Source organism: Drosophila subpulchrella, chromosome 3R (genome assembly GCF_014743375.2).
Source record: "Drosophila subpulchrella strain 33 F10 #4 breed RU33 chromosome 3R, RU_Dsub_v1.1 Primary Assembly, whole genome shotgun sequence".
NCBI lineage: Eukaryota > Metazoa > Arthropoda > Insecta > Diptera > Drosophilidae > Drosophila > Drosophila subpulchrella.
In genome coordinates, this window is record NC_050609.1 from 11,603,092 (window position 1) to 11,624,276 (window position 21,185).

Here is a 21,185-nt window from a genome sequence, read left to right on the forward strand (position 1 = left end):
TGTGTGAGAGAGTATTTGGGGAGAAAGAAGTGGAGTCAAAACGGGGAAACACACGGAAATTTAAGAATCATGCGTTTATGACCATAAGAATAATTTTTGGCGATATACTAAGTAATGTGTAATAATGACATCGGGCTTCGATTAATAAAATAAGAAGAAATAAGAAATCTGGTCCTAAATCCAAGAATAACATATCTGGAAATCTTATTAAAATATATGAGAATTATATAAAATTTACATATGTTTATTTTAATTTGTTTTACCCCTTACTCGTAGAGTTAAAATTCGTCGGAAAGTATGCAACAGGTGGTTACCGGACAAGAGATAGTGTTACCGACTCTACATAGTATATATATTCTTGATCAGGACACTAGCCGTGTCGAACTAACCATGTCCGTGTTTCTTTCCCGACAAACCATTTAAAGTTCTGCAAAATAACCGCTTCAATAGCCGCCCCCGCCAGGTGGCAACACCGCGCAACAGCTGTTTCTGCTATCGGACCATCGCTCTCCGGGTTATCGAAAGAGAGCTGCAACTACACAAAAGCGTAACTCTCGGATCTCGTAAATTTATAAGAAATTAAATTATTCAACCCGCCCGCGGTCGGCAGCAATCGAATCAAATTAGCACGGGGTGTGCGACAAACACTTGTGGGTCACTGCAAGTTAATAGATATCGAGATAGCCAAAGAATTGCCCACAGTCAGCGCGAAAAAGCTTCCACTCCCCCCGCGCGCAGTGTGTGTAGTAAAAGTAAATCGTAAATCGTGAATCGCTGTGGTTGTGGTCGAGTGCGTGTGGTGGTGCTACTATTCTGCATATATTTTAGGGTGGTGCGCGGTCATCGGTGGTGCGGTGCATCCACGTTTCTATGTGGCGGCATTTCTATGACGAAATTATTTTTGGATAAGTGTTTGATGAGCGTGGCCAAATCGGAGGAGTCATCATCATCAGCGGCGGCGGCGGCAGCAGAATGGAGAGCGAGCGGTTGCGAATCACGCTGGACTGCGCGGATCGGGTTTACTTTGCGGGCGACATAATTCGGGGAGAGATCTGGATGAACGTAAACAAGCGCACCAAAATACGCGGTAAGTGCCATTCGGGCAGACCTTTCCATTTCCTGGAAGCCCCATCACAAAGCCCGGCTTGCATCATCCGTGACTCAGGTCGCCGCACAGAAACACAGAGAGAAACAATGTGATAAAACTATTAAAAACTAGTTGATCAAAGAAAAATTACCATTACTGGAAATCATTCCGTTCTAAGCTCAGGCAAACTATTTCCGAAATTCGGTATTATGCTTTAGCTTCTATATTTCAACAGTACTTCTTACCAAAATATGTTTATTTTATAGTTATCATTACTAATTTTATGATTGTAAAATTACTTTTATTTTCATTATAATTATTAATTATGATTATAATTCGATTAATACAGTGGATGGGCATAGGAAATTGCTCCTCTCGTTCTCTGCCGCCACACAAACAGTGTTCAACACTGATAAGCTGCCCTGTGCAATTACTCACACGAAATGCCATTGCATTGCGTGTCGACCACTGGATTAAAACCATCTAATGCAAACAAACCATACATATATAGTATTTATTTCATCCTAACATTACTCACCAAATCAAATGGTTTCTTTTCTGTTTTGTCAGCGGTTTTAACCCATTGTTTGCCCGATGGCCAGCTGGACTTTCGTTGCGGCCCCATTCGCATAAACAAAGAACTCCATCAGTTAACAAAGCACAGCGGCCATTTTATGGGGCTGCCCCTGCCCCTCCTCCCCTTACCCCTAATGCCGAGATTCTTGCTCGCAAATTCCTCCAATTGCCTTCTGCACTCGCCTTTCATTCATCGATAAGCATTCAATTGCCGCCCCGTGCAATTGCATTTGCAATTGAATTTGCTCTCGTTCTTCTTGAGCACTGGCATTTGCTTCAGGAAATGCCAAGCCAAACGCAACGCACGGGTGCGAGCGAGAGGGCCTGAGGGTGGGGGGCGTGTGTGCGAAGAGGGGCGCACTATGTTGGCGTGCCGAAATTTCCGTAATATGGGGCCAAGCGCAAAGTCAGGTCTAAGAGAAAAAGAGCGGTGAGAGAGCTCTCTCAGCACAGTAAAGGTTATGAATGAGCGTCTTCGAATGAAAATAAACATATGTATGTATATAAAATCAACCATAAAATATTATCATCAATGTTGATAAAAACTAAAAATTTTACATTTTTGAGTTCTTTTGAATTATTGTTTTTTTTGTTCTAGTAATTGTTTCAGATTTTATTTTTGATTCCTTAGAATTTACCAAAAATCCTACATGACATATATGTAACAAAAATGGTGGAATGGAATTAAGCAAAGGTTTTAAAATAATTATGTTTATGTACTTCATCTTTGTAAATCGAATTAATTTGTGGTATTTTAATTTCTAACATCCAATTCTAAATTTTTTAAATTAGCTTTTTATAATAAAATTCTAAAATAGTTTTAAAACCCGACCCAATTGTGCGACCCACCACTGTAGTCAAAGCGCCTCTCTGTTGTGATTTGCCACTGTGCAGGTGTGCGTGAGAACTTCCCAGCAGCTGGTCCGTTGCATGTGTGCGTGAGAGTAGGAGAATATGGGAGCGCCACACTATCCCGCATCTTTCGGGTTTCAATGCGCTACGCGATAAAACGCAGGGCATTTCGGTGACATCGGGTGAAGCCATAAGTGTTGACTTCAGGCGTCGGGCCAAGTGTTTGTGGACTGGGGGCTAAAAATAGATGGACGGTTGTCCGTTAACTGCCCCAAAGTCAAAGTCGGTCGTTACGTTATCAGCGCAAATATAACAAACGCGATTTATTATCAGAGCACAGACTACAAGTACAAAAATATGCTTATAAAAAAAGGGGGAGCTGCAAGACATGTTTATGAGGGGGAATGCTTGGTGTGGAAAATTAGGAATACATGACGACAGCTGCCACATTGTAAGGCTTCGCAATTACATTAATTATACGCCTGTTTCTCCAAACCCGAACCATACATATTACATACGTACTCGTTTATATATATATATCTAAATATGTTTATGCACTTAATTGAACACAGCAGTTTATCGTTAGTTTGTGCACAATGGATGAAACTCCGGGTGGTCCCATTACGCGTTCATGCGGTCCCTGAGGAAGAGCTCCATCCGCGGCCAGATCTCCTTGGTCTGTTTTCCCTTAAAAGTGGCAACAAGGCCTTTTTCTTTGTACCAGGCTATCACGGGACTCATCAGTTCATCGTACAGCTCCAGTCGCCTGGCCACCACATGTGGCTTGTCGTCCTCGCGCTGAGTCAGCGGTTCTCCCGTGACATCATCTTTGCCAGGCACTTTGGGATCTTGGAACCCTATGTTGTACACCCTGCCAGAGGGCGCGTGAATCCAACGGTGCTTGACCCGATCGATAATCACATCGTGTGGAATGTCCAGCGTGATCACCGCATCGATCTGCTCACGAGCTTCCAGTGCCTGGGCCTGGGCGATGTTGCGCGGGAATCCGTCCAGGATGTACGACCTGTTGCCCACCTCGGTTATCCGGGCCAACATTGTCTTGGTCACAATTGAATCTGGCACCAATTTACCGGCAGCGATAAACTCCTTGGCCTTTCTGCCCAGCTCCGTGTTCTTTATGATGTTCTGGCGCAGAATGTCACCCGTGGAAATGTGGACGCATCCATGGTTCTTGCAAATCAGCTCGGAAATAGTACCCTTGCCCGAGCCCGGGGCTCCGATTATCACAGCGCGAAAGATTTTCGTATACATTTTTAAGATCTACTTTTCTTTACCTCTTTTTTTGAGCTGCAAGATAAAAAATTCAGAGTTACTGCAAACAAATGGTGTACATTTTAATTTAAGTACTAAAAATAATATTTATATCATATATTGTGTAGGCAGATTTAGTTAGTTTATGAAGTCTTTTGTTTATAACGTTATTTACAAATGCTATAATGTTCTGTAGGGTGAATAACTGATAATCTAGCTACTAGCACCGAAAATAGTTTCAAACCAAATTCTGTTGTTGACCACATTCGACAATCTTTATGGGCGCGATTAGATTGTCAAGCACGCAACAATTGTTTGATACAAAGGTGATGAAGGAAGGTTATAGTTTTTATGACTAATCACGGGAATCGAGCGAAAGATTCCATTCAATATGTGTGACCACACTGCAATAAAAGATATAACACTTGTCAGCTGGGGAGACACTATAAATCAATATGCCGCATGGCAACAAGTGTAGCGCACTCACACCCGAGAGCGGCAACAGCAACAAAAACAACAACAACAACTGCAAACAAGCGTGGCTTTTCAGCCTATGTTCTTTGTCTTCGTAAAACCAGATATTGTTGTTGTCACCCGCTTATCGTCCAAAGTCCACACGGAAAATTATAGAATAGGTTCAATGTCGCGCGTGTTGTGCGATTTTTATGCAATTCTGCATTTCTGCACTTCACTTTTGGCCCTGCACCTTTTGTTTTTACTGGCTTTTTGTTATGTTTTGTTATGTAAATTAGCAGCTCGTAAAATCACCTGCTTTTGGCACTTACACGGCACTTGGGTTTTATGGGAAAATTTCGGGTGTCCGCCGACGACGTATCTCGGTAGCAATTCTCGCCCGCGTACTAATTGTGCGATAACTTGTCGCCGTTATAGTATTCTAATTTGGTGTCCGCAGCTGCGGCGTCCGATTTGTGTGTTCTGTTTTTTTTATACTTGTCCCGCTGCTGCCGGCTGGCGAATATCAAATGAAACAAGTCGTTATCTTTCGTGTGTGTTTGGTTTGGCCCTTGTTGTTTAGCTTCCAGGCTTCTTTCTCTCCCTCTCTTTCTTGCGCTCGCGAGGCCCCAACTAACAGCCGGTTGTTCGCCCTCTCTTTTTACTCCCTTTTTGTCACTCTCTCTCTCTCACTCTCTCCTTGCAAAAGGGCAGTGTGAATGGGGTGTGGGGGATAGACACGCTGTCTCCCTCGCTCTCTGCGGAAATTGCGCTCTCAGCTCTTGGGGCCCGCTCTCTTTCGCACTCTCCCACTGGGAATAAGTGCAGTGTGGACTTTAATTTAGATTCCTTCCATGTGCAAAAAGTATATCTGAAATAAAAAACTACAAAACTAGTTTTTTACTTTCTTAGGTTTAACTGACAAGTTTAAATTGATTGATTTTTCAAAGGTTTTTTGATTCATACATAGTACACACATTTTTAATAGTTATTTTGACGTTTGTTTAATGATAATCTTTTTTTGAAGTTAAAACGTGATGTATATTAAAAACAAACTTTTAATTATTTGCCTAACAAGGAGTAATTCTCTAAAAATGTTAAGGATCGTTACTATACAATTTGTGTTAAGCTTATTAATTTAATTTTGTATAATTTACAGTGCAGTTCAAACAATATTCACAAAAATGTTTAATCTAAAAAGAATTATTTGAATTTGAATCTTATATATTCGCAAAATTACTTACTTGACTTTTATTAGTTTTTCTTTTTTTGTATATTTTTTTATTCCTATATCTTTGGTGGATATCTTTTTAGGTGGGTAACTTGTTCTGAGTTGGCGTCTTTCCCATCTTAGAACTGTCAGTCATCTTATCGAAGGCAATCAAAATGTAGAATAGTTTAAAAAGTAAAGCTACTTTGATAACTTACCGAGCGGTATATTTTACCTGGACATCAATTTCACAAAAACAAAAACCGTAAAAAAACATACTCGATTCTAGATACAAGTCTAAGAAGAAATATTCAACACCTTAGTTGATTTTTGCATGCAAGTCATGCCCAACTTAGCTTTGTAAGCTTCTTTATTTAGTGATCAGAGAACTTTTCCCAGGGGAGCGTATTACAAATTCGCATATCAAATTCAAATTTTATCAGCTAAGAGGAAACTTAACACTCGTAGTACGTGTGAGTATCGATGACCCTACTCCTTGACCTCCTTGGTCGCCTCGATGAGTTCTTGTTTGCGCTCCTTCTGCGCCTCTTTGATCATTTCGTCCACCTGCTCGACGGTGGGCTCGGCTTCGGTCACTGGCTTTGCAACCTCCTTGTCATTTGCACCATCTTTTTCCGGCGAAGCTGCTTTAGAGCTCCTCTCATCCTTGCCATTTGGCTCCACAGCGCGGGAAACACTGCGTCTATCGTGATTGTACCAGGAGTACTTGCTGCGATCCATAGTGCTACGACCACGGCCCCTACCCCTAGGTGGGTAGCGCGACTGACTACGCGGACTCAGACTGCGGGAACGGGAGCGGCTGCGGGAGCGAGTGCGTCGATAGCGGGACGCCGGTGATGGTGTGCGACGGGGCACAAACGGCGAGGGCGTGCGGCGGTTGGCAAAGGCTGAGGGCGAGCGCCTTGGCACGAAGGGCGATGGTGTCCTCCGACGATGGAAGGACCGTGAACGGCGATCTCGGCGGTACCGATAGCGTCCGACCACAAAGCGATTCCCATAGCGGCGTGGCGAGGGACTGCGAGAACGCGAGTAGCTGCGACGCCGACGGGATCGCGACCTGCTTCTTGACCTGGATCTGGAGTCGGATCGCGAGCCACGACGACGGCTGCGATGACGCGAGCGCGAATTTCTTCCGCGCCTACGATAACGCGAGCGACTACGCGAGCGGCTTCGACTCCTACTGCGGCTGCGCGAGCTGCTGCTCCGTCCGCTTCTTAGTGGTTCCACTGGCGCCGCCAGACGCAGCATTCCCAGCTTATCCATCTGCAGTGGTCGTTTTTTGATCTGAAAAGAGAGCTTTGGCGACGGCTCCAGGGGTTTCTTTTGCTCCTGATACTTGGGCGCTGGCGGTGGATGGTCGCCTCCAAATCCACCCACGGCGGCCGCATGACGCGATGTGCTGGGTCCCATGGTGTCGAAGATAGATTTTTTGGGTGGAGCTACTGTTTTTTTCATCGGCGGTGGGGGTGGCGGTGAGTCTCCTCCACCATTTCCATCTTTTAGGTAGTTTTTGATCTTGGCTTTAAGTTCCGCCTCACTGCTGGTGCTGTTCATTAGCCTAGAAGCAACACAAAGCAGTGGTAATAAACCATATTTTCAGATACTAAACTGTCTTTACACCGCAACTGAAAGATGCTTTAGTTGAGATGCAAATACAGCTTGGAAGTTAAACTAAATTCTAGTCAAGGTACATACTTGTCTTGTCTATCACATTGGGTTAGGCAGGGAGATCTCAAGAAAATGTATATTTATTGTGCAAGGAGCATCTTTTGCTGCAACACTCACCTGAAGGCTTCCTGAAAGTCCATCTTCTTGAGCAACTCCATGGGATCCTCCAGCTCGGACTTGGTCCTGGACCTCCTCTTCTCCTTTTCCTTCTTGTCCTTTTTTTTCTTGCCCTTCTTCTTGGCCTTCTTGTGCTTACTAGCCTCCCGCAGAAGCTTCCTCACACTGGACACAGTCTCATCATCGTCCAGCCGGAACTCGTTGGCCTTTTGGGCATCGATTACGGCCAACTTTTCCTCCCCCGGCGGTTGATTGGAATTTTGGGCATAGAATGGCTGACTGATGTTACTCTTGACCTTTCCAGCTAAAATTTGGAATGGGTTATTGGTTGCATCGGTGCACGTGAGTCAGTGCTTCTTTAGCTTTAAACGCTTGAACTGAACCCATAAAATTACTCACCCTGATCTTCGCTTTCACTTTCACTGCCACTCGATGAGGTGGACTCGTCCGAGGAGGCGCCACCGGCCAGGTTGATTCGGTCGGCGCTTACTCTATGCTTACCGTCTCCACTTCGCTGCAGTGCGTCCAACGACTGGCGTGCCTCCTCGTGCTGCGGCAGCAGGTTCAAGCAGTCACTGTAGGCCTTGACCGCCTCGGGTATGCGGTTCTCCTCCTCATAGCTACGACCCAGAGCCACTAGCGTTTCGCCCATGTACTTGCGCGCGTTCACATGGTACTTGTTCAGGTTCAGAGCCTTTTCAAAGTCCTGCAGTCCCTTTAGGAAGCTGCCCCGGTTCGCGTAGAGGGCACCGCGGGCCACCAGACCCTCAACATTGCGCGGATCAATGTTCAGAGCCTTGTTCAGGCACTGAAAAGCTTCGACCTGCTGGCCGTTCTTAAAGTGCTCGATGCCATCAGCCACGGAGCTGATCGGCGGCCAATCAATGAAGGTGTTGGATGCGATAGGGTGTGCGAATGATGGAATGACATACACTCAAATTTCAAGTTGGAAGTTAAACTTACCGGAAGGCCCATTGGGAGGCCTGCTTCTGGCGCAGCTCCGCGGCGTTTTCCGCCTCCGGGAATCCCGCCTTCAGATGGCTCATTAGGGAAAAATTTTCATTGGGCTGCAGGCCGTTTATCTGGAACAGTAGATCGTAGTTTGGATTTTCGAACTCCAAGGCTGCGTTTAGGTCATCCTCGAAGTGTGTAGCAGAGGGATGTTCCAGGTTATGTATTTTACTGCGGAAAAGGCGTTGGTTTAGCAGGGTTTTGGAAAGGTCTTGAAGATATAAAGTTCCTTTTTTACCGATAATACTTGGGCAACTCGTTAATGTCGCACAGACCAAACTTCAATTCCGGCGGTTGGTTAAACATGCCAATCATATTGAGGCTAAGCCGTTCGGTATCAGCAGATATGCTGTTGATCTCGCAGCGCAGGATGTCATTTTGGGCAAAGCTACGCGGATTTCCCTGCTTGTCCAGGGGCAAGGGACCCCAGTAGTCCTGCAGGATCATGGCCTATAACGATAGGGGGTTAGATTGGATATTTTAAGTTTTTTTTAACTCATTTTTACATGTGTTTAGAGATTTTTAAACAAGAATACAAATATGTTTTCGTTTTAAATGGTAAATGGACTTTCAGTTTTAAAAAGTCAAAGCTTTTTACCTTTATGGGTATGTCGGCCAGGTAGGCGTGCTTGGGTTCGCCGGAGCAAAGTGGCTTCACTAAAAGCCGGTTGCCATTGAGCAGTCTTATCACCTGGGTGTAGATGATATCGCCCTGTTTCAAGGCAGCCAGGCGGTGGGCCCACCCCTTGCGTTTGTCCTTCACATTTAGAAAGAACTCGAATGGCGGCATCTGGGCCATATAGGTGTTGGCTGAAAAAGGGTGTTGCAAGTGAGTTACCAGTGGCTAAAGTCATATGTTATAATGTAAACCCACCTTGTGCCAGCACGGAATCCTCCATAACATTGGCCACCATAGTGCGATCGTACAGTTCGGTGGCCTTCCGCGCCAGAAACTGATGCATCTTGAGCCGCTTGGCCCGCTCCTGGAACGTGAAGAACTTCTGGCGTTCCTGGTAGACCGCAAAGTTCACCTGCGTGAGGCCCATCAGCCGCAGGTCTTCCACGCCCCGCTCATCGTCCCAGATCTTTTGCAGCGGCTGTCCATGGTAGCCCAGGGCATGGCCGATGTACTCGAAGTTCATCCTTGCAGCGCCGCCTTTTCCGCTTTACACCATTTAAAGTTGAGGCGATGCCTCAATAAAGGGCAAAGGGGACGGGCGGAGATAAAACCCACACTCGATTTTATCGGGCAAGAAAATGTCGGCACCGCTCGCGGCTGAATTTAACTGCGCACACTCTGTTTTCAAACACTTGAACCAAGTGAGACAATTGGCCCTTATTATTTGCCTTACTTGCAACACAATTGATCAGATTTTTGCATGAATATAGCTGCAAAAAAATAATTTTCGTATTGGCTTGCTGGTAGGGATCAGTGTGACCAGAAATTAGCCAGAAAATATAACCTAAGAAAATTTCATAAACGGTCTTGCTAAAAGGAGGTGTCTACGCTAACATAGCGGATACACCTCATGGAGTTTTAAAGGGACCGTTTGCGATAGCTGTGGTATATTTATAGTATTTTTATTTTTTAAGTTCACAATACCCGCCTAACAAAAATACTCAAATTGTTTTGGCGCGACATTCAAATGTCACTCAAATGTTAACTTTACCAAAACCACTCAACTGCTTCAAAGAAGTAGAATTTTTGAGGAAAACATGTCGATTTTAAAAACAAATAAGTAATTAAGCTTTTCTCTTCATTTTACAATAATCAATTTCTGGTTTTTCTTCATTTTCAGCGATTAAGGTGCAGGTCACCGGCAAGGGGAAGTGCAAGTGGATGGAGATCCTGCGAAAGAACTCCAACAACAACGAGTATTCCCGCAGCCTTTTCTACACGAGCAAGGAGGTGTACGAGCACAGCGAGACTCCCCTGCCTGATTTCGAGCCCCGTGGTCTGGAACTTTCGCCCGGGGAGCATACGTTCGTCTTCGAGGTGGCTCTGGGTCGCCAACTCCCCTCGAGCTTTAAGGGCAGCTATGGCGGCATCAAGTACAAGATGCGCGTGCTCATCCAGCGGCCTTGGACCTTCGATGAGCGGCACACGATTCCGTTCACCGTCGTGAAAAACATGCCGCTGCAGCCTTCGCAACGCAGTATACCCAGTTCGCTCGAGAAGCAGGTTACCAAGACGATCAGCTTGTTTGGGACACGACCCATCACTTTGCTGGCCCTTTTGCCGGAGGACTTTGCGGTGCGGGGAGAGCCACTCAGGATTTGCGCCACTGTGATCAACAACAGCACCACCGCCGTGGAAAAGCTGCGCTTCAGTGTCCTCCAGTACGTCACCTACTACAGCCATGTGCCGCTGCGGGTGCAGAAGGTGGAGTGCATAGCGGTGGCCACCAAGGAGACGGGCTCGGTGCAAAAGAAAACCGAGCGCAGCTTTGCCCACGAGTTGCTCTTGCCCGAAGGAGCTCAGCCCACGGATGAGCAGATGAGCGGCGTCATTACCATCGTTTACGAGCTACGCGTAGAGGCGGTGCTGCGGGGATTCTTTAAGAACCTGATCTTGAATCTTCCCTTCAAAGTGTATTCGCAGGATACGTCGAATAGGCTGAGTTCGATCCGCCCGCCGCCTCCACCTCGACCAAACGACGGTCCACCTGGTCCGGATGCTAGCTCCGGCAATCCCTTCGAGCCCGCCTTGCCGGTCTATCCATCGCTAGACTCCTCCATCGGCTCGCCCTCGCACTCCTTACAGTTCAGCGAGTGCAGCTCCATCAACTCGATAACCTCGGACTCCTCGGCGGCCACTCTGAGTCCCGCCGTGGGCGGAGGAATCGGTGGCATGGAGCTGTCCTACACCTCGGGTTCGCAGTCCTCGCAGTATGGAAGTCCCTCGGCCAGGGCTAGCCTGCGCAGCTCCAATGTGCCCTACATGCCCTACTCGTCCAGTCCGCTAATGGTGCAGTCGTATCCGCCAGCCCACGTGCCCACTTATCCACTGCCGGAGTCGCCGCAGTACTCGCTCCTTGCCCTGACACCACCGCCAACTGGAGCCGTTCCTCCGACAGCGAATGGAGCAGTAGGCGGAGGAGGAGGAGGAGGAGCACCGGGATACAGCCAACTGCCATCCACCTCGGCCTCAGCCTCGTTTCTTCAGCCGCGCCAGGCTCCTGGAGCGCATGAGTTGCGTAAGTTTCAGTAGAATACCATTATATATAATAAACGTTATGATTTCTTATCCCATTTCCCATATAATGCCATAGAAAAATGATCAACTTAAAGTTCTTATAATTTATTAATCTTTTATATCTACTGTTCAGCACCTTCCTATGAAGAGCTCTTCGGCTTGGCCAACGCCCCTCCTGGAACTCCGAAGTAAGGAGTGATCTACAGTCCTGAGCAGCCACCCAGTTACGTCCAAGCTTTGCCTAGACATAGAGCTTCAGGTTTACTTTATAGTGTTATAGAGCATCAAAATATCGAATATATCTTAGAACTGCTACGCCTCGAACACAAACCATATGCAATTTGTGCACAAATCAAGCGCACTGTGTAACTACTATGAATTCATTTGATTCGGCTATAATCCCCATCCAAAAGTTAATTTCTGCTGTAAATTATAATTTACACCCTCGTTTGCTCTGATTATAAGTTGTTTTTGGATAAGGCAAAAAGTTTCTTAAGCTTGTCAAAGTAAGATATTGAAAATCATGCACAACCGTTTTTCTACAAATATAATTGAAAAAATATTTTATTTTACAAGTGCTAATTTCTTTTCATGTTTCATTTTCGAATACTTGAGTGATACAAATATTTAGATTTCATAACTGCTAAATATTTAATTAAAATATTTTCACTAATATTTCACAAGCAGAGGTTCAGTAAAAATCATCTGTTTGTTTAATAACTATAAAGATATTTATGTACTTGACAATAAACTGGTCAACTTATTTGCCTTTTCCACTTAAATTAGAATTTGAGCTTAAAATCACATAATTGTATTCTTAGCCAGAAAATATAAAGGTCTATAAAATAGTTTGCTTGTTGAAGCGAAGTAGGTAGAATCACAAGCGAAATCTGTTTGGAAGTTAGGCAAAAAGCAATTTAACTATGTATACATATTATACCGAACAAATTCGAAATTAGTTGAAAATTAATATATAAAATTGCATAACAAATTATTTAGGTAAAAGCGAATTTTTTTCTAAATAGTGTATATTTTAAATCACAAGAATTTAATGAAAACTTGGAAAAGTCTGTCTTCGGTTAAACTTGATTATCAAATGTATTTTCCACAGACTTCCAAACTAAGCGCATTTCTAAGAATTGAATCTTGCGAATTACTCTAAAGACTCATGAGTATTTATCTCAGCACACAATAACTCGAAACATATTTTCTGCCCCGCCTATTTATCTGACATCTCTTATTTATATACGTCCACGTCTCCAAAGATTCTGATGAAAATGGTTTACTGATCTAGTGTCTCAATGAAATTCTATACCAAAACAGGTCTAACATTACTATTTATTTCTCTCACTGCATTATGTGTTTAGCATTTAAGTACTTAAGCACAAATCGAATATGTTGAAGGATAGTTTGGTTCTTTGATGACAGAAGTATCATTGAATCAATAAGCTTTAGTGCCTCTGTATGATGAAGAAATCGAAAGGTTATCGTCGATGAAAACAAATATATCGATAAACAATTTTTATACACTGATATTACTGATAAATCATCGTTCGGAAGCAATGTCAACTTTTAGTTTTAAGCGCACGAATGTATATTATGTACGATCAAACGATTTCGTTAGGGTGCTTTACAAATCACTATTTTTGGATACCAACTTTTTGTTTTCCTTGAATTTAGTGCTTATGGACTAAATTTGAATATGATTTACATGAACAAAAAACTTAATAAAATGTTAATATAATTACAAAACCAAATGGATTTTTCTTATGATGAAAAATGTTGATAAAATATAGTTTGCAAAGAGTTAAAAAGTTTTTTAAGCATAAATTATATCAATTCGAATCATATTTCCTTCAGCTATTAATATAAAATGTAAATCTCTCGTTGTTTAAATGGGGTTCCGAAAATTCCCCCATTTGATAAAGCAGGTCATGTTACAACCTTTCAGCTGGCAAAAACCCCTCCAGAAAGCGTAGTTCTTGTACGTGTTAAATTACAATTTCAAGTGCTTGAAGGAAAGTGCGTTGCTGTCGCCCACGCAGCTACCTGTGTCTACAGCTGCCCAGTTGGACAGGTGGGCATGTGAAAAGGTGGGCGGTCAGGTGAGATGGTGTGCTGGTGTACTGCTGTACTGGTTTTCAGGCGTTCTGGCGAACGTGTGCGGCTTTTGTAACAAGCAACGGAAGTGTTAAGTCAGCTGTAATTGTTTTCTTTCATATTTTTCCAGTCGCCGCTGTCGAGGGCGACAATTTAGTTTGCCCAACGGCGCTGGGGGAATCAGAGTAACCATAAATTATACTCCACATTGCAATGGGGCTGCCGAGCGGTCCGCATGAAAGGCATACATAAACAAAATTGTTAAATAATAGCGACATTTAGCGGAAGTGCCTGCCGCATTCTGAAAACTTCAGCTCGCGCGACAAACGATCGCGGGGTCCTTATTATTTCGTACGATTCACTCCCCCGAGTTTCCATTTCGTCAAATTATAGAGGTGCTAGAAGCGAACTCAGCTCACCCCAGTTTTAGTGTACTTAAATGTCTTAATCGCTGTTGGGTTTAACTTCTATTTGACTTTCCGCCAGGGGTGCGGGGGTAAGGTTAATGATTTGTTGACCATTTCGAGGCCGGGGTGGTGCAATTTGAGGCTCTGCTTTTCGGCATTGAACGTGCCACTAACTGATATTAAGTATGCGCCATGTGTGCCACTGTCTTGGCCCCGAAACGGATACAGATTGATAAACACGTACGTGGACGGAAGTCATTTCAGATTGGCTGTATGTTTTAATGTGCTTACATAAGGAATCTAATGTAGTTTACTTTTGTAATAAGAAAAGGACTTGCCTGTATTTTAAAAGTCATTTAGTAAACCAAATTTTATAAGCAAATATATATGTACGTCGTACAATCATCTAGACTTGAAAGAAACCTTTGGAAAATAAGAGTAGCATAATATTTATATTTTTATAACTATAGTTAAAGAAAAGATACTGAAGATTCTAATTTTACAATAATAAAATAAATTCAGTACCTAATTTATAGACGTCGGATTATATTGAAAAAAGTATTCTTAACATTCGAACCTACATACGATTAAGCTTAAATCAAACTAGGAACTTAGTAGAAATATTTTTTAAGCCAAAGCTCTCTTAAAATGTAATGTTTAGAATGGGATTTTGCATATAATCCGACGAAATAGTTATGTTCTTAAGTCTTAGCAACTTTAAAGAATCACAAATAGTGGTGAAATTCTCAGCCTTCCTTGGCCCCATTTCCCACACGAAAACACTTGAAGAAACCCCAAGTTACTCGATTGTACCAAGAATATACCTACCCAAAAACTTTCGACCCTTATGGCCAAGCGGACAATGATCGAGTTTTTATTAAAACTCGAGAGCACACATGCCGGAAAAACTCCCTATCCCTTCCTGCAGTCCGAAAACCAAAACCATCTGCGTCAACGAATGGCTGGGAATTAGTTTATACCACTGTCCTGGGGAAAGTCGGGATGAAAACGGAAGGGAAATCGAAGGAAGCCAAAAGAGCATGTTAAAGAAGGCCGGGCACATGGCCTAATGCCAAATAACCAAATCAAAACTAATCAAGCAGAAGTTACTGCAACTGCCGCACAGCAGGTGGCATCCGATTTTCCAGGGGTTTTTCGACTGAGGATTGAGGATGGTTTTTTTTGGCCACAGTGAAAATGGTTTTAAATTGCTGCCTGATTGTCTTTCAAGTTGGGCCACACTTGTGGCGCTTTTCCTCCTTTTCTCTCGACGGTGACTGAAATTTAATCAAGCGTTGAAATTTTTGCACGTACGTATTTCTATTTCTATTTCTATCATATTCAATGGCCGCTCCAATTTCTGGCTTTTGGTCACATGTGCGACTCTCCGTCCGTTGTGGTCACAGTGGGTTCTGTCCTCCTCATCCAGATCCCCATTCTCATCCTCATCCAACTCCTCATCCTCATCCCTGATTTTGGCCCACTTGTGTGAATGGTCCCGAAACGAGCTCTGCGTTCGTTCTGGGGCAACAGTTGCCAAAGACTGTGACCTTCTTGGCCCCCACTCCCCATTATATGTATTTTTTTTAGATGGTAGCTGGCCTGGCCGCTTCATTAAGCTTTTTTTGTTGCCTGGCAGCAAGCTGTGACGGATTCGAGGAGTTGAAGTTTGTTTTTGCCCGGTCCTTAAGCAGGGATTTCCTTGGAGGAGGGTTAGTCTTGCGATAATTAGCGGGAAACTTTGAATCACGTAAACATAATTTGTTTATGTATTTATAAAAGTAGTGCAATTGATTTTATTATATTTTTCGTTGGAATTAATTTTAATAAGTGCCTCAATAAATTCCGAATTATTTAAAATTAGAATATAGGTATTATCTTTCTCATTTAGGATAAAGATTTTTTTCAATTTTCATCTTTTACATATTTATCCAGAATGTAAATGGAGTATGGGTATTACTATATTTTGCCAAAAAGGTATTGCTCATTTTAAGCCATTTTTTTATATTTAAAACTTGTGAGACTTTTTGTTATAAATATAAAAATTACTAATATTTTTTAGTAACAAACTTATGCCATTATAAACAAAATCAGATTGTAATACCATTTAGAATCTTAATTTTAATATGTTGGTTATTCAAGAGCAAAATGCTTTTAATTTAATCTGATTATTTGGCTCAATTCATTTTTTAATAAATATTTATTGGTGTGTAATGCGACAGACCGTGAGTTCTCCGTTGCAATTCCGTTTATTTATCATAGAAGTAGCAACATCTTGACTTGGTTTTAATATCAATTTGACACAGTTGTTGGACGCCCACGTGCTGTTCATTTTTCTGTGCAATTTGATTGCAGGACCCCCCTCGGAAACCTCACCCCGCCAATCCACCGCCCATGGCACGCATATAGGACACCATCACCACCCCCACCACCACACACAATATGTTGCAATTTCTGTTAATTTCGTTATTGAGACACGTTCGCACGAACTGCGGGCGGGCACAGCTTTTCGCTCGAATTCCCTCTGCGGTGCCGGAGATGAACTGCAGCTGTCCGCCGGACGCCGAGGAATTTTTGCAGTGGAGATCGAGTTCCCATTCCCCCGAAAAAAACCCCATCCCATCCGGACTGATTGATGCCGGGGGAGCGGAGGAGTTTATCCACTGGCCGATTGGCAAAAGAAGCCACAGCAAAAGCTTGCGGTGTGTGCATATAATTTGATATAGCCGGCCAGCTAGAAGTGGCCAAGAAAGAAATCCTTGAGCGTCGAGCAGCCAATTTTCCCTGGCCAGTGGCCACAACAAAGAGCTCGGAGCTGTGCAGCAATTTATGAGTGTATTTAAGCTCTTTGGCAATTAATATGGTCCATTTGAGTGTGAAATACTTGTGAAAGCATTGAAAAACCTGCGGTTCTATTTGCCGTATTTGTTGATACCCATAAAATATATTTTTTATTCACTAAATTTGATTACGTTTTAGGCACACATATCCCCTAACTGTTTTCTATCATTTTCCCCACTGACTTTTAATTGACAATTAAAACACTTTTGGCCGTGCGAGCCGACTGGCATAACATTTTTCTTTGATGATGTAACATGGTAAATAAACAAAAGCTGCACTTTTTGCAGCTGTGTGCGTGTTTGTGTTCGCTCAGTCAATAAATATGCAATTAATGTGCAAAAATCAACATAATCAAATTACGACCGTTTGATTGGTTAAATTGAATTTATAATGATGGCCGAACCGTTTTCGATGTTGGATAATCAGTTTAGCATTGTAATGCCAGAAAGTATCTGTGGCTCAATTCAAATTGTTCGCTAAACCAGAAACACGTATAAAAACATAGCGAAAAACGAACGAAAATGTATGCAAATAAGTAAAACATTTATATGCATTAACACTTTAATCTGTGACAGGGCTGATTTTATACGCTCAATTGAATTAAAGATATTTGCTGAAAACAATTTTCAGCAAAAAAGCAATTGCAATATTTATGTAATGAATGTCCCCATATACCCACATCCATACCCATGCAATGCAATTCGAATTTATTGCACTTAACTTGTGCAAAATGTTAACATTTAATCAAATCAAAACAAGCTAACAACCCAATCTCAAACCCCCACCCAGAAAATGCAGCAAAAAATGCAATAAATATTTGATTGGTTTTTATGTAGGAAAAAAAAGTGCAAATAAAAACATATGCATATAATTAGTAGCAAGCTAAAAATTTGATTTGGCCAGCAAAATTTAACGAGGAAATGGAAATGAAATGGAATTAAAATCAATTTTGCACTGAGAGTGAAATAACTGAAAAGGATACAATAAACAAATTAACAAATTTACAAGATTCGAGCTAGTTTGGAATTTATCCATTTCAAATCGTTAAAAATTTTTTGTTTTAGATAATTAATTTTGTGATGATTTTCTATTCCTACTTCACCTTTTAAACAAATTTGTAGGGAAGTGTATGCATAAAAATAATGTATTCAAATACTTTTTAAATGCCAATTCATTTAATTTGTGCGCTTAATAGAAAAAATAAATATTTGCCCACAAATACTATATATTAGAAATTATTTATCCTATTTCGATAAATTCGTTCGGCAGCATTTTCAGCAAATAAATTGGTTAACTAGGAATTCCGTCGCAGCCGCAGGACGACAAATAAAGGTAAATTTCTAGAGATGGCCAAGACAAGTAAATCAAATTAGATTGGAATTTTCCGGTATGCCGGGCTGGGACAAAATACTTTCCCACCATCCAAAGCAGTGGGTCCAAGGTTCTGTCGGCCACATTCTTGCGGTTATAGCCAGTCCAAAAGTGTCCTTGCCGGGCAAATATCCAAATTAATAAAATACAAATATTCACAGTGCCGGGCGTAAGTTAACCGACGGGAGCAGTTGATTAGTCTGCCATGACAATGCCAAGGATTTTTCACATTCCATGTGCAAATTGATTCAATTATTGGCATTTAATTAAATGCAAATAGTCGTCGTCCACCTGTCCCCTTCGGTTTTGCCCCCTCCATCGGTCACCAACTTTAAAGAACTTCATTAAAATGCCAGCCCGCGACGAAGCAGAGCTCGAAACCAAAACCAAATATTTCGTTCATTTCATTTTGTCAAATTTAAATGCCCCTTGACAAAAGCTACTACCGCTCACCCCCAAACCAAATGAATCCCAAAAAGATCCACACTGGAAAAAATTATGTTTTTTTTATAAAAATGTGGAGTGACGTTTCTTTTATAATTTTTAAAAGGTTTCTATAAAATTTTTTTTTTTTAAGGAACATTTTTTTACTTTTTGAAAGTTATCTATTTCTTTCCAAATTGTTTTAAAGAAACCTAAATTTACTAAGAGAAAAAAATGGGTTTTCAAGTTGATAAAATCCCATTGTCCTTAAGTTTCTAAAATTCAATGCGAATTCTTTTTTGAGTAAGTGTACACTTTCATATGTTTGATAAATGGTTTTTTAAATTAAATTCAAATATACCTATTATATTTCTAAAAAGTCAACTAATAAATTTATTTTTATTTATTTTTCAAGGTAAGAAAAATATAATACATATATATCATTATTGATAAATTAAACCTGTATGTTTTTTCCCCAGTGCAGTCGTTATATCCTCGATCCCCCCTGCGCATTGAAGCTATGTAATTGTTGTCCGTCTGGAGCAGCCCTGCAGTTATTTGCATTCAAATCGCAATTTTTGTCTCATTAGAAAGTATGCGACGGGTGTGGGCAGCGGGTGAAAGTTGTAGCAGCCCGGAGAAAGAGCTTGGCCATCACATTCTTGCCCCTCGAACATTCAGACATTGTCAGCCTGGCCAACGACGCTTAAGTGTCCCAAAGTTGTGCCGGCCACAGAGCTAAATGAATGCCAACAAGTCGAGTCAGTCGAATAATGGGGAGGCATGGGTATGCCATGGGGGTAGACATTGGTGTTTGGAAGGGGGTTTGTGCTTGGGAACAAAGGGTGACAAGCCAGTCGTTATCGCCCCAGGGCTTTAGTTTAATTTCACTTCAATTTTCATTGTACAATTTTCGCATTTTTCGATATGTTTCCAAGGATCTGTGGAGGGGCTTCGGTTGGCTGGCTGGTCGGGCTAAGGGTTGCTGCTTTGCAAACTGATATTGCCTTTTAAGTAAATCAATATCAAATGCCTGGGATTTAAGTTTACCAAGTCACAGTGAAAAGGAACAGACAATTTTGGTTGTACGTAAGTGAAGAGTTTGTACTCTCGGTAATGGCTATAGTAATTTTAGTTGCAATCGAATAATGAAAAATTGGATATAAATTGGAATTTAAATACTATCTAATGTTCATATATAGAGAATCGGTAGTACCTTATACCTAAAGCTAAATAACAAATACAATTATAATCTTTATATTGGTACCACTGCAAGTCGTACTTTTCGAAAGTCTACAAACATCGTTATAAGTTATTTCCTGCTTCTGTTTTTAAAGAAATGGTCATTTTAAGATCGCATATACCCTTTAGAGAAATTATAAAATAGAGCACCTAAAACGACTTTGGCCGCTGGCTTCATCAAGCAAATTTTGCGATGATGAATGAAAAAATGTTCCTTGAATTTCTTTGGCTCTTTCCATCTTTTTTGTTTTCGCTTTACTTTATTTTTCGTGGGAGTATATTTTATGTGAGCGTTTTTAATTTTCCAAAGTGAAAAGCAAATTTGTCACATTTTCTCTCTTTTCACATTCTGTTATTGGATTGAGCCGCATTTGATGAGGCTGCGGTTGTCGGGGGCAAAGTGTGGGATCAAGTCGTGGCGGGGTTAATGTTAATGCTAATAAATTATACGACAGCCTTCAAATTGAAATCCAGCGACGACAACTCAAACGAATTTAATTGAAAAACTGTTTTTCGCCGCTCGTCGCGTTTTGCATATAAATCAGTGAGTCGAGGGGCGGTGCGCCCACTGCATCAGTTCATTCAAAGGGGATGGTAAGTGAATGGGTGGGTGGCTGGTTGCTTGCCATCCTAGATACCGTACCATACTATACCATCCAATCCAATCCGATCTAAATCCCGATGTCCAGGGCAGAATCGCGGCGAGTTAGGCAATCGCAGCTCGAAAGCTTACATGTTCTGCATTTGGGCAAACAAACGCGACTCGCACAGGTCACTGCGTATTCAGAGCAAACTGTGTTGTACACAGAGAAAAATAGGTGTATATTAAATATTTTATCTATATTTTTATATTTAATCTTCTCAATATTCTCCTTTCTTGACGTTTGTCTTTAAAGAATTTAGTTTCTGCATAAACTTTTTATTATTATACTATTTTTATTATTATTTTTATATTACTTTGTTCTTAAAAAACTGAATTATGTTTACGTTATTTTTTCATTGTATATATTTTTTATATATCAAATATGTCATTGTATTAAAATCTTATTATTTCTTTACATCAAAATCAGAATGAATGCCTACAGATTTATGGTTTGTTTTATGTCAAAGTTTGAAGTGATCTTATTTTTTTTCGGTGTACTGGCTTTAGTGCTTTAGTGTGCGGGGGGCGTGTGTGTGTGAAGCGGCTGCCACGCCTCGTTCGTGTAAAGTTGCCGGGCTCTTTCAATTAGCAATTTGTCAGCTGAATCCAGTGCTCAGGCCATGCAAATTATTCTCCAAAAATATACATATATAAACTCATACGAGGCGAGGCTATGCAAAAATCCCCACTAGCAT

General features: G+C 41.8%; 3 protein-coding genes across 5 annotated transcripts; 1 reads left to right on the forward strand and 2 right to left on the reverse strand.

Moving 5' to 3' along the window:
* Nucleotides 1-526: 526 nt before the first annotated feature.
* Nucleotides 527-13,193, forward strand: LOC119546246 (arrestin domain-containing protein 17). Its single transcript, XM_037852401.1, has 3 exons — nt 527-1,087; nt 10,067-11,464; nt 11,597-13,193. Exons 1-3 carry the CDS (start codon nt 973-975, stop codon nt 11,653-11,655), a joined length of 1,572 nt encoding a protein of 523 aa, XP_037708329.1. The 5' UTR covers nt 527-972; the 3' UTR covers nt 11,656-13,193.
* LOC119546253 (GTP:AMP phosphotransferase AK3, mitochondrial) lies at nt 3,041-8,337 on the reverse strand. Of its 2 annotated transcripts, none has more exons than XM_037852422.1 (2): nt 8,220-8,337; nt 3,041-3,823 (listed from the first exon to the last, which is right to left on the reverse strand). In XM_037852422.1, exon 2 carries the CDS (start codon nt 3,785-3,787, stop codon nt 3,137-3,139), a length of 651 nt encoding a protein of 216 aa, XP_037708350.1. In that variant the 5' UTR covers nt 3,788-3,823; nt 8,220-8,337; the 3' UTR covers nt 3,041-3,136. The 2 variants fall into 2 exon arrangements, with proteins under 2 accessions (XP_037708350.1, XP_037708342.1); XM_037852414.1 differs by lacking the exon at nt 8,220-8,337 and adding an exon at nt 4,573-5,178.
* On the reverse strand, nt 5,774-9,708 carry LOC119546232 (tetratricopeptide repeat protein 14 homolog). 2 transcript variants are annotated; one of them, XM_037852380.1, is made up of 8 exons: nt 9,142-9,708; nt 8,866-9,077; nt 8,506-8,717; nt 8,220-8,438; nt 7,656-8,122; nt 7,257-7,560; nt 7,167-7,175; nt 5,774-7,029 (listed from the first exon to the last, which is right to left on the reverse strand). In XM_037852380.1, exons 1-8 carry the CDS (start codon nt 9,407-9,409, stop codon nt 5,940-5,942), a joined length of 2,781 nt encoding a protein of 926 aa, XP_037708308.1. In that variant the 5' UTR covers nt 9,410-9,708; the 3' UTR covers nt 5,774-5,939. The 2 variants fall into 2 exon arrangements, with proteins under 2 accessions (XP_037708308.1, XP_037708316.1); XM_037852388.1 differs by lacking the exon at nt 7,167-7,175.
* Nucleotides 13,194-21,185: the final 7,992 nt, after the last annotated feature.